At 45.0% G+C, this 12,635-nt stretch overlaps 1 protein-coding gene across 1 annotated transcript in view; it reads right to left on the bottom strand.

Moving 5' to 3' along the window:
• PMPCA (peptidase, mitochondrial processing subunit alpha) overlaps positions 1-12,635 on the bottom strand; it is a 422,362-nt gene that overhangs the window by 360,264 nt on the left and 49,463 nt on the right. Inside the window, exons 2-3 of the mRNA XM_069609581.1 lie at positions 9,938-10,140; positions 3,458-3,537 (exon numbers count right to left, since the gene is read on the bottom strand). Coding sequence (XP_069465682.1) covers positions 3,458-3,537; positions 9,938-10,140 — 283 coding nt within the window. The remainder of the gene's footprint in view (positions 1-3,457; positions 3,538-9,937; positions 10,141-12,635) is intronic.

The following is a 12,635-nucleotide window of genomic DNA, read 5'->3' as shown; positions in this document are numbered from 1 at the left end:
GATCAATACAAGATCTGACAGAACCCACGGAAAGGGAGACCCTGCCATGTGATGCAAGAACAGAGTGTGGGAAGGAATACGCTCGTAATGGGGGGTGGGATAAGGGAAGCAGTGACTGAAATTAAGCAATGTACAAATGCGCTGTTGATATATGCACTGCATGTTCGGTTTATATTGTTTTGAATAAATCAATAAAATTGTTCAAAAAAAATAATATATTTTTTTAAAAAGTGTTCTGGAGCCTTTAATAGCAGGTCATTGTACTGCAGCTGGTCGTCCACCGGGGAATCAGCCACAGTTTAGTCTGTGTGATCTGGGGATTGGATGATGTATTCATCATTATCACTGTATCGTTCCAAGTCCTCTGTGTCCCCTTGATCTTCTGGGTCTGTAAATGAGCAAGGGTCTTGTGAGCCTTGAGTGTCATAATGTGTGTCTTGACCTACGTATTGATATGAGGTATTAGTCTGCGTTGCGTCCAGGCGGGATCTTTTGGCGTCGGGGCGTCTGCTAGCTGCTTCATCTTGAGGGGGGGCCTGAAGGTTGGGGAGTTGATCTGGGTGTTGATCAAAGAAATTTACAAAACTAGACATTCTCCTCTTGTCCGTATCAAACTGTTCTGGGGTCCATTGGGAGGAGCTTGGCAACACTGAGGGTGTAACTGTAGGTAGAGGCTCTGGAGCAGGGGGCTGTTTATGATGCATTGCCCCCGGAAGGGTGTCCTCAGGGGTAGAATAATCCCTTACTCTTTGAACTTTGTGGTTTTGAGGCTTGGGCCGTCGAGGATTTTGAGTTTTTCGACGTTCTGGCCATCGGTAGGGTGTCAGGGATGTGTTTTTATTAAGTTGCGCATTTTAGAGCTCCTTCTAGGGGCTGTTGATGCAGCTTTCTGCGCACATTAGCTGGAACCTGAGGACTTCCCAGATTTGGATGCGGTATCGGTAACAGACTTTGGAGTCTGTTTCGAAACCGTGTCATGTGGTGATCACGACTGCGATGGCCCAGAGGACAGGGAATGTTCGGACCTTCCCTTGAACATCGCGTGTGGCTTATCGGCCAAGGAGGATGTGCTTGGTGTGGCATGCAATGGAGGTGCTTGAGCCGACGGGTGTCGTCTCCGTAATAGAACCGCCAGCCTGCCTGTTGGAGTCGGAGACTCGCACATGGGAATCCATTGGATCCAGATCACCCTTGGCGTCACTTAGGACTCTGACATCGCTGGAGGCTCCCTCGACACCCATGGCAGTCTCAGAGGCATTGGCATGGTGGGCCCAGCGCGTTCAGTCTTTCGGTCCTTCAAAGTTTTGCCCTAAACAGTTTGTAACACTTGCACTGTTATTCGGCGTGGTCCCTAGGGAGGCAACGGTAACACTCTGTGTGAATACTTCCAGGGAAACTTCCTGTTACAGGAAGGACAGAATTTAAAAGCAGTATTTTCCATAGTGTATAAAAATGTCAGCCTGGCGGAATAAAAGTGAGTATAGGGGGGGGAATATGCATTCTCTAAGTGAGATGGAATATGAACCTCCTCCCGCTCCCCCTACTGTACAGGGCTGAGGCTCGCTGGGGCCTAGGATAGACCGCAGACAAAGTTTGTGGAGACGGGAGTCGTCGTCGACGGGTGGTCTTGTCCTCGAAAGCCATTGCCAGAGATCTTGCATGTAGGGTTGTAGAAAGGACAGAAAGAAAGCCTAACTTTAAACTTTTTCTAAGTAATGGCGTCAGCTACAAAGGAATTCTGCGATATGCAGTCAAATACGATGGTGGGAAAAAACCAATCTGAGGAACCTCGACGCGTGAAGGACCATGGGTACGATTATGGTGAGTAATGTATTATAATAATGAAATATATAATACATGACTCACCATAATCGTATTTCTGATGCTTGTATCTGCTTAGATTCACATGCTGTGCATAGGCCGACATCTAGTGAAAGTTGCAGAGCATTAAAAAAATGTGTTTTCGAAACTCGAAAAGGGACGTCGACGGGGCGTGCCAGTAATACTATCCCTAGTGTGACGTCCCCTGTAGCCATGATTCCTCACGCGTCGAGGTCCCTCAGATACATTTTTTTCCACCATGCTAGAGGGACGCGTATAAGTAGGTTTCTGTACTCAGCTGATGCAATTTATCAGTGTTAAGTTGCCCCCTGCTGTCCAAATGGCAAAGTGCATCCACTTCAACAGCTATCATTTCAACAAACAGAATGAGCACGGTTCTATGCAGTGACCTTCACCCTCCACTACTGCAAACATTCGGAAGTTACTTCTTTCCGCACCCACTTCGATTCACTTAAGTTCTGGCTCAACATTTAAGTCTCTAAAGAGCAAAGCACTATAAGACGAATGCCTACTCATGATCTAAAAGTGAAAGTAGGTGCTGTAATTATGCTATCACACAATCTTATGACATCACAGGGACTCTGCAAAGTAATAAGGTTGACAATTATGCATCTGCAAAGATGCATCATAGAGGCCCATGTGATCGATGGAAATGAGATACTGTTCTTGTATCGCGCATACTTCTCATTCCATTTGATACATTTAGCCTTTTTAATGACCATTAATAAGTCACAGGGACTTATGCCCCCTTCCTGGAAGCGATCAGTGGTAATTTCGATATTTAAAAAAGGGGGACAGAAGTGAATCTATGAATTACCAACAGATATTGACCTTTAAGATGTGCTATGGCGAGAACAGCTAGTTATGTTTAAATGTGTACAAGATGTGTCCTAATTCTTCTTCATTAGCAATCTTAAAATACTCCAAGTTAATGTGACATATGCATGTTTCTAAAGTACCAGTTAGCCTGAGGAGCCAAAAGTAGCTCCTTGAAGCGGCTTGTTTCAAGCTCCCAGCAATTTTGAACCCTGGGGCACCATGATGGATGTGCTTGAATGCCTCATGCTTGGGGAGCAGGGATGGACATTCACCAGCACCACATAAACTCCAAATAAGAGCCTACAGAAGAGACCTAAAACATATATGCCACCAGAACATAGCTGAAAGGGTAACCAAATAAAAAAAGAAGCCATACAAAACGTGTGCCATCATTATTCACTTTACATTAAATGTTCCAGTAGTGATGTATTTAAAAAAAAAAAAAAACATGCCTCCCTCTGTGAAATAACTAATATTGAAATAGCTCAGTAAAACAGAATAAAACTATTTGCAACCCATATTATATCTGGAAAAGGTCTAGGTGAATGGATCAATTGGTAGTTCCTGTGTTGTCTAATTATTCATTAGAAGAGTGCTTATTATAGTGCAACCTACATTCTAAGAACAGCTAAGTGTCCAACATCCACAAGTTTGTTGGCCCACTAATTTCCACAACACCAATAACATTATTTTCAGGCACTTTTATAACACACAGACTTCAGCATTACCCAATGATGTGACTCAAGTTGTTCAAAATATACCAATATTAAAATATTTAAAGGTTTTAGGTACTTACTGAAAAAGCAAGCTTTTCTAGAAAATGGGAAATGCCACTGAGGTATTTTGCTTCATGCCTTGACCCGGAATTTATAAGAACTGGAAGGATGAACAAAAAAAAAAGTCAGATTGTCAAGAGATACATTAATCACCAAACAATACAAGGTCATAACTACATTGGCCAACTGTAAATATAAAAAACACATGTTTACATAGTTACAACTCCCTCAAGCAAAGAAATCATTTATCGAACATTCTCCTTCAATGTATAGTTCTTTGGATCACTTTAAATATAAACTTATATTGCTATTTTCAATAAATAAATGCATGCCAATAAGGGACATCCACCGCCCCCCCCAAATCAGAATCCCAATCTTGATTCCAATCTAAGTGAGGGGGGTAGTTCTGCCTCCTCCCAATAATATGTATAAGAAAGAAAATTCTGTTTTGCTCAATTGTATTGGCGCTCTTCTACTTTGTCTGTCTTTTAGTGTGTCCTGGCTACTTTTCCCCAGTAAAACTCATTCAGGCCTCACCTTGGATTGGACTCCTATTTTATGCCCCTACTGGGACCTTATGGTGGGGCACCCCTTTATCTCCGTTAGTAAAAGACTTCTCTTTTAGCAACTTTCCCTCCATAGTTCCTATGGACCCCCAATCATTTTGCTTTGTTTTTTAACCAGGTTTGAGCCAGGGCTGGAGGAGTGGGGCGGGAATTGGGAGAGGATGAATGACAATAAAGCCATAAGGGTCTTGGATATGGGAAAATTAATCCAAAGAGCAGATGTGGTATATACCATGTCATTTCCCCAGAGGTCGTCTCCTCCCACGTGATCCTCCCTCATAAAGCAGCCCCCTCCCTCATAAAGTCGCCCCCCAGGGTCAGGTGGCGGCTGCCGTCCCCTGGCTGGCCACGGGGGTGGTGGGGGAAGATTACCACAGGGGAACCAGTGATTACTCCACTGGATACATCACAGCAATACACATATGAGGTCAGCCCTGGCAAACTAATATATCAGGGAAACGCAGTGTAAGATAAAGATAAGGAAATCTTAACTTTGGGAGTGGGTGCAGAGCGCACATACACAAGAAAGGTCCTGTAAGAAGAGAATACCAGGCACTGTCAGAGTACATCAAACAAAAGCCCTGGCAAGAGAGTATACCAGGCAAGGACAAACTGAAGAGTAAATAGGAAACACCTCATGTAAAAGGGGTTCTGAGAAGGATAAAATCAGAACTAGTAAAAAGACGGAGTAAAGGCAAGAAGAAAAGGAGGAAACAGCTGGCAGGAGAGTACACCAGGTATTCTGGCAAGGAAAGTGCCAAGTTGTTTTTTGTCTCAATAGTATGAGACGACCAAAAGACCAACACAGACTCCAACACGAACTCGGCACTGATACGACTTGACCTCTCCGCAGCATTCGACACAGTGAACCATAACACCCTCGCCAAGAGACTGGACGGAATAGAGATCGCCGACACTGTGCTGCTTTGGATTAATCTTTCTTGACCGAAAGAACAGAAACATTATGACTAAAACCAATCAAATCCCCACTGCGGTACACCACTTGTGGAGTTCCACAAGGCTCCTTGTTATCCCCACAACATCTATATGACGCCACTAATCAACCTCATCAAAAGAGACAGCCTCACATGCTATAATTACGCAGATGATACCCCAAATCATCTACAAAATCAGTGGTAATGAAGATCAGTGGTAAGGAAGAGGCGAAACCCACGCTAACAGACTGTCTCAAAGAACTCTACCAATGGATGAAAACCAATAACTTCAAAATTAACCCAGACAAAACGGAAATTATGGTTACACCAGAATCACAATCAACCAGGACATCCCATAGCCCACAGAACTGGGAACGCAACACAAACCGTCTAAAACAGTGAAAACCCGGGGAATCCCAATGGACAATGAGTCAGCACTAGAACCTCAAGCAAATCCAATAATTAAGGCTTTTTCCATCTTCACACGATCAAAAAGATTCTACCCTTCCTCTCCTTCAGGCACAAAACACTGGCCGTCATCTCCCTCATCATGTCCACGATAGACTACACCAAAAGCGTGCACCTTGGAATGCCGGACTATTTACTGATGAAACTGCAACAAATACAGAATGCAGCTGCCAGACTTAATCTCAAACTCTCCTGAAGAGACCACATCACACCAGTGATAAGGATGCTACATTGGCTACCAGTCAAAAAATGAATCCCCTTCAAAACACAATGTGCATAACACACACAGCAATCCATGGGAAAGGAGCGGAATTCATACAAAAGATAATCGCCACCTACAAACCAACAAGAAAACTTAGATCCAGCAACAACATTCTCCTAGACTCTAAACCCTACACAAGAAAACAATTTAGGGAATCAGCATTTTCTTCCCTCCCAAAGAAATGTGAACTACGGAGAACCACCTAAAAGTCTGAAAAATTCTAAAACCCTGGCTCTTTGGCTGCAAACAGGACGAGAATGTCTGAACAACATCTGCACACCATTAAACAAACACACAGAAGATGAGCCCAGCAAAACCAAGGACTGAAAGAACACAGCCGACATGAACCGTGAATGGGCAAAGGAACCGGCCCAACCAGAGCACACCAACAAGCCATACCAAACAAAACCTGCCGAGAGAAACCAGGATGAAAAAAGTGGAATACAACAACTAGTACCCCTATAAAACCCCCTATTCGAACAACCTGTTACCACACTCCTACCAACATTTAACATATCTGCATAGACCGGTCCATCAACCATACAGAATATTTGTGCAAATCGGCCACTCTCGTATTTGGCGTGTAGTGGCAGGTTAAATACCCAGCATCCAGTCTAATAGCATAGCGAAGCCTCATGCCCATTGCTGCACCCAAAAAGACAGCAGGAATTGTTACAAACCCATAAATATGAAAAGGAGTTGGAAGTGTGCTGCACCGAGTGGAAGGGGAGGGGAGGAGAAAGGTGTCTAGCTTGGGAGGGTGGTTGGAGTTCAGAAGTGTATCTTAACCCGGATAGAGGGCCAAGGTGGCAACAGTGGAGGGAGATGTGTCACACTTAATCAGACCTCCGAGGGGTGAAAGGCAGTTTAGCCAAAGCCGTTGAACGCAGAGGAACACCTGCAGCGTCGACGGGGGGGCCCCACTGGAGCTACCTTCAGCGGAGGCAATCTGGCATCCAGCTGTCCCAAAAGAGATTGCAACATGGACAGCACCTGGAGTGATAACATTGCCTGCAGATTCACCAGAAGGTAACTTGACGGACCAACACACCGCAGGCCCAGGGCAGACGGATCCAACACCGGATCCCGATCATCCTCCGCTTCCGATGCAGTCTCTTGCTGTAGAATAGTGTCTGGTAGACGAGAGTCAAAAGCAGAAGCCTGCCACCCCTCATTCGTCGGTAGCAAGTTGTCTGTCTTTCGACGACAATAGCGGCCTCTTTCTCCTACCGGCACCCAAGACACCACCGTCAACGACAGCATCGGTGTTGACACAGGGACTGTCGACGATGAGACTCCTGTCGCTGATGATGCAGTTGGAACCACCACCTGTTGGTGTAGATATTTCAGGTGATACCGCCTGCTTGGCTCCACTGGGCTGAAGTTTAGACGACTCTCTACTCGAGGAGGACTTGTGATGGTCCCCTAAAGAGGAGCGTCGCGACGACAAGTCTTTCTTGGCCTTCACCTGAGACGTCGACTTCTCGGGCCTACTTCGAGACCTCGTGACTGGTCCGACCGACCATGCTTGGCCGAAGACGAACCCTTCTACAGGTGTTTGCTCGAAGAGAGGCGACCACTCTTACTGACCTCCACCGGGACAGGGTGAGACTTTTTAGCCAGAGGTTCAGCCGACGCGGACCTGCGATGATCCGCCGCTTGAACCAGCCTCTCCGATGCCAAGCTACGCACCAACCCCACCTCCGAGGGGGGGCAGGTACCTTCATTCAGCCAACACACCAACCGCCGATTGCGGTCCTTAAGCGTCTTCTGTGAGAACCCCTTACAGATCTCACAAGACTCTGCCGAATGATGGGGGTCGAGACAATAGAGGCAGTCCATATGCCTGTCCCCTTTATATACTTTCCTCCGCCCGCAAGTCACACAGGGCCAGAACAACGATTTTCCTGAAGACATTGCACCAAAATGTGCAAAAATCACAACAAACATGAGGTGATCCCAACACTTTGGAGATGGTTGAAATCTGAAGGGAAGCTGCGGGGGCGGGCTATTTATACCCTACGTCCTGTTGGTGGTGGCTAAAGCACCCAAAAGAACGTCGATAGGACACAAAAGTTAAAATGACCGAGATTCCCCAGCCTGACGGGGAATATTCACAGCATGGGAATCCATGAAAGATCCAATGCTGGAGAAATGTAATAATAAATAAGGAAATGCTGGTTTGCAGCAAAGTTACAATACAGTTTGATGCAACTTCAACTTAAAGTTTCAACACAGAAGATATAAGGGTCCTTTTCTTTAACAGGATCTCCGTTCCTCAATAGCAACACTGTTTGTCTTGGTCAGGATGATTTGCCACTCTGATAACTCAAAGAAATACAACTTTTCTACAACAGCCTTGCACGGCTCGTACTGTAGCACCATGAACAACAAGGTGTCTCTATCAGGGCCACCTTGTAGCACTCCAACATCCATCTGGCCCGCTTCCAGGCCAGGCCTACAATCTCCAAAGGCTTGCCATCCGCGTATACTCCCCTGCCCGAACAGCGTTTCACAGTAACCTGTGCTTTTGTGGTCAACGTCAACTGACCAGAGGTTACAACAGCTTCACAGCATTCAACAAATTGCAGCTTCAAAACTTTAAAGAGCTTTTCTAAGAAAACAAGATTCACATTTATGCTCTTGAATACTCTTCTGCAAATGACCTACAATCAATAAATACATGCAACTTACACATGGACTTTTGTGATTTGTGCGCAGTGTGAATGCAACCTTTGCTCTATAAGAAATTGGTAAAACAGTTGAACACAACCCTTTCTAGCACTTTAGGGTAGTGCAGAACGAGAGACACAGGGTGAAAGTTAGCCGGTAGGTTTGTGTCAGCCGCTTACTTCTCTAGGAAAGGGATGGCTGTGGCTGTTTTGAAAACTGAGGGAAGACAAGCAGAGTCAAAGGACAGGTTGAATATTTCATCAAGGTGGGAGGCCACTAGAGGGGCAATAGGCTTGACAAACTGAGGAGCAAAAGCATCCGATGGGGCACAAGAGGTGTTAGCCTTCATCTATAGAGATAGCACTTGATGAGAATCAGAGTGACTAAGGTGGGATATTGAGGCAGAGAATTACGGTAGTGGGTGTTCGAAATTGCCAGGAGGTGGGAGCAATTTAGCTCCTGGTTATAGCCAAGGGGAGCCTGGTTAGCTTGAAAGCAAGAGCTACTTCTGACTCCCCAGGCAAGTGGTGCTATACAAACATAGCTATGAGCACTAGCTCCTGGTTCCCCAGATGTAGCTCCTGCCTAAATCTTGATGCCTGATACCCAAGAGCTGCTTTTTGCTCCTTGTCAACAAATCCTAATTTTGACCCCTGTGGTAGAATAGGCGACATGAACAGGATGATGGTAGAGTGGAATAACACGAAATGCCAATGATGGATCTCATTTGCAGTTATGCCTGCTAACCTCTGGAACGCCATGCCCAGACAACTTAATACACAGGATGGCCAGAAGTAAAGATGAATAGAATATGGGCACAGTTGTGGAAGCTGCCAATGCAACAAGGGGTGAAAAATAACAATCATTACAAAATCTGGTTTAGAATGAACAGCACTTGTGACAGAGCATGTGATGAAAATAAATGCAATGGAATTGCGCAAAACTTGAATTTAAGTGGAGGCAAGCAAGAGATTGAGGGTAACATTTAAATAAACCAGCCAGAATGTTACTAGAAGTCCACATCTGCAATAAAAGGCAGGAGAAGTCAGCGGTTAAGGTACGAAGAGGAGTAGACGTCAAGCGTCTACAAGATTATAAATCAATTTGCTGCAATTTACGCAAAGCTTTATACTAGAGAAGAATAGGTGGAGGAGGAACAGACTAGAGAACATTTGATAGCCCGGGCTGTCACTTAAGCAAGGAAAGGGTTGTATGGCAGGCAGTTAAAGGGATGTCATTTGGAAGACTCAATGGAGTGAGGGTCATCCCAAATGACATCCCTTTATCTCCTCCCCTGTGGGGTTACAGTCCTATCATTAGCATAGCTCCATAACTGTTTTCTAATGCGAGGGAATACCACCTTTAAAAGGGCTGTACAAAGGCTGCAATCCCCTGAAAATTAAACTAGTAAATGCAAGCATTACCAGGCGGTCCAAGTGGAACTTTTCAAAGATCAACATCCAAGTAGTAGGTGGGAGGACATTTCTAAAAATAAAATGTGAAACTATAAACATGATGAGCAACAAGGGGTAGCAGCGATTGTGTTATTTGTGACTGCAAAGCTGTAAAAGCTGGAGCAAACTGTAACATACATACTTCCTACTGTACAAAACTGCCCAAATTTATTTTGCGAGGCAACGCGCAGTCCATTCTTTAGAGTTGTAACTTTGGTTTCAAATTTTTCCTGTCCATCAACTGTGGCGAATATAGGCTTGGGTACTCCAGGGAGCGGGGATGTTAGGGGAATGCTGGTGTTACTGCTTCCGTGGCTGTACCTTCTTAGTCCAGTTAGACCAAACCTGAAACAGCAGAGTGCATTTGAACAAAGTTAGTTTGATAGACTTCCCGCAAAAATCTGAAAACAAAATTCCCTTGTTTTGACAAAAGATCACTGAACAGATGAAAACATGTGCAAAAAGTTGGTTCTGCTAAATGTCTAACAAATCTAAATTGTTGCATGCCATCCCATAAAGTCTCAGTAGTGCCTCAAAGGTGCTGCTTTATCAATATATACCTGGTTATACTTCCTGAACACGTTCCATGGATTGAGGAAAGCTTTGTGTTGAGCATGCATCTTCCCTAAACGCAACTGAAGCCCTGAAGATGGATGAGGAAATCTGGAAATGCTGCCCGAGTCGTCGCGCACTGGCTTATTGACACTGCCTGGCAGAAGAATTAGGTTTGCCTGCAGAGCATGTTTAGGGCATTGAACCCTGCTGGGAACCAACAGAACGTAACCTCACCTGAGATTTTCACTTAGGTATCCAGATCACTATATTTAGGAAACTTTTTTTTTATTTTTTTTTTATTTGGCTCCGATCTGGTAGACCCCATCCCCAGCATCTCCCAGAAGTAAGATTAGCGGATCTAACGGTAAGTGAATACCTTTAATTGAATTGATGTAGAAAGAGCACCTCTTTCCAAAAATATTGGGCTCATACAAGCCCACCACATGTGGAACAGCGTACCAGTTTCGTTACAACTCCTCCAGCAGACGCTATGGTAGGAAAGGTTGATTTTGTTCAGCCTATCTGGGGGTAGATACCACCTGTAACATACTTTATCAGGCATTCTTTATCAGTGGTGCATCAGATTGAGGATTCCTAGCCTAGATAGGACTCCAGGACGACTCCTCAAAGTGTGGCCCTTGTTTAACTCCCATTTAATCATGTAGTATCGGCGCTCCTCAGGGTCATAACTATCCAGAAGCCTATAGAGGGTGGATACCTTTGATTTGACCAGTCATGTGAGATAGGCGGGCTTGAGAGCGCATAGAGCCCTTGTTGCCCTCAGTTTTACTTCTGGGTTGGAGGCCCAGTGTCGCAACTGTGAACATTGGAATATTTTAAACTTCGATTTGCATTCAACAAACGCCAGTGGGACTCCCCCTTCGTACAACTAACTTAGTTCCTTTCGGCTTCCTCTATCCCAATTCTCAAAACGCTTCCCTTATATGATTGGATTGAAGTCAGGATTTCCCAAAATTGGGAGAGTGGGCTCATCTCCTGTGCAACACCATGCCTTGCTAGCGCTTTGTTCCCATGGGCCAGTGTAATGAGAGTAGAGGATAGAAGTAGAAAATCCTTAGCATACCTCCTAATATCTGTAACAGGTAGCTGGGTGAGAAGGGCTGGGGATGAGTAGTGTTCCATCAGTAACCATTTAGCTTAGGCTTGCATTTGTCCCCATGTGAGGATATGTGAAAGTTGCACCTGCAGATTGTACCCATTATCGGGGACTCCGCAACTCCCGACCAAACCCGAGCGCCTCCTAACAGGACTTTTTTTCCCTGACACTCGGGCCCTCTTGGCTTTACAAATGATGGAAATTATCTTTCCCTGCAGAGCACGAGAACTCAGAGGATTTTGACAGGAATGGCAAAACTGTGCTACAGCAGTTTGGGTATTCGGTTCATCTCGACTGTCATGACGCAACCTATCCAGGAAGTTTTCTGGGTATGCCAATGGTCCAATGAATCAGTCAATTCCTTAAACAGAGGTGGGAAATGGAGGTGGAAAAAGGTGGTCCGTGGAGGAAGGATGTTTACCCCTAAATAGTCTATGCCGTGATGCGGCCATTTTATTGGACTCAGACCTAGAAGTATTTGCTCCGTCTCAGGGGCGATTGATTTAACAAGGCCCCGAGATTTGCAATAGTTGACCGAAAATGCAGAGACTGAACCAAACCTCTTCAGCTCCTCAATAAGTGCCACCATAGATTTAGCAACCTGCCCAACTGAAACTAGGACGACATCAGCATAAAGGGAGAGCTTGTATTCTTCGTCACTCTGCTTTATGCCTACTACATTAGTGTTCTCTCTAACCCTTTTAGCAAGAGGTTCCATGGGCAACTAAGGATGCTACTTACTTTATCATGGATACGCCTATCAATACTAAAGCCAGTCTGATACGCATGGACCAGGAGTGTCACCGTGAGACTGTTAGCCAGACCTTTTGAGTATATTTTAGCGTCATTATTCATGATCGTAATTGGCGTATATGATACAAGTAACATTGGGTCCTTATTAGGCTTCAAGATCAAAATTGTAGAGAACTTCTGCATAGATGGGGTGATCCTCACTGTTACTAGGAAAGTGTTAAACAAGTTATTTAAGTGCAGGATCAGGAGGAATTGAAACACTTTGTAAAATTGTGCTGAGATTCTTCCGGGCCTGGAGTTTTATCTTTACAAGATTTAATGGCCAGTTCTACCGCTGCCTCTCGTATTAGCTGAGCTATCTCTTGCCTGACTGCCCGAGTTACCCCCGGGAGAGCAGTAGTCACCAAATAAACTC

The sequence above is a fragment of the Ambystoma mexicanum genome, chromosome 8 (assembly GCF_040938575.1).
Source record: "Ambystoma mexicanum isolate Mex_15411 chromosome 8, UKY_AmexF1_1, whole genome shotgun sequence".
Lineage (NCBI taxonomy): Eukaryota > Metazoa > Chordata > Amphibia > Caudata > Ambystomatidae > Ambystoma > Ambystoma mexicanum.
Note: the sequence above shows the minus strand (reverse complement) of the source record. Positions and strands in the feature narration are given on the sequence as shown.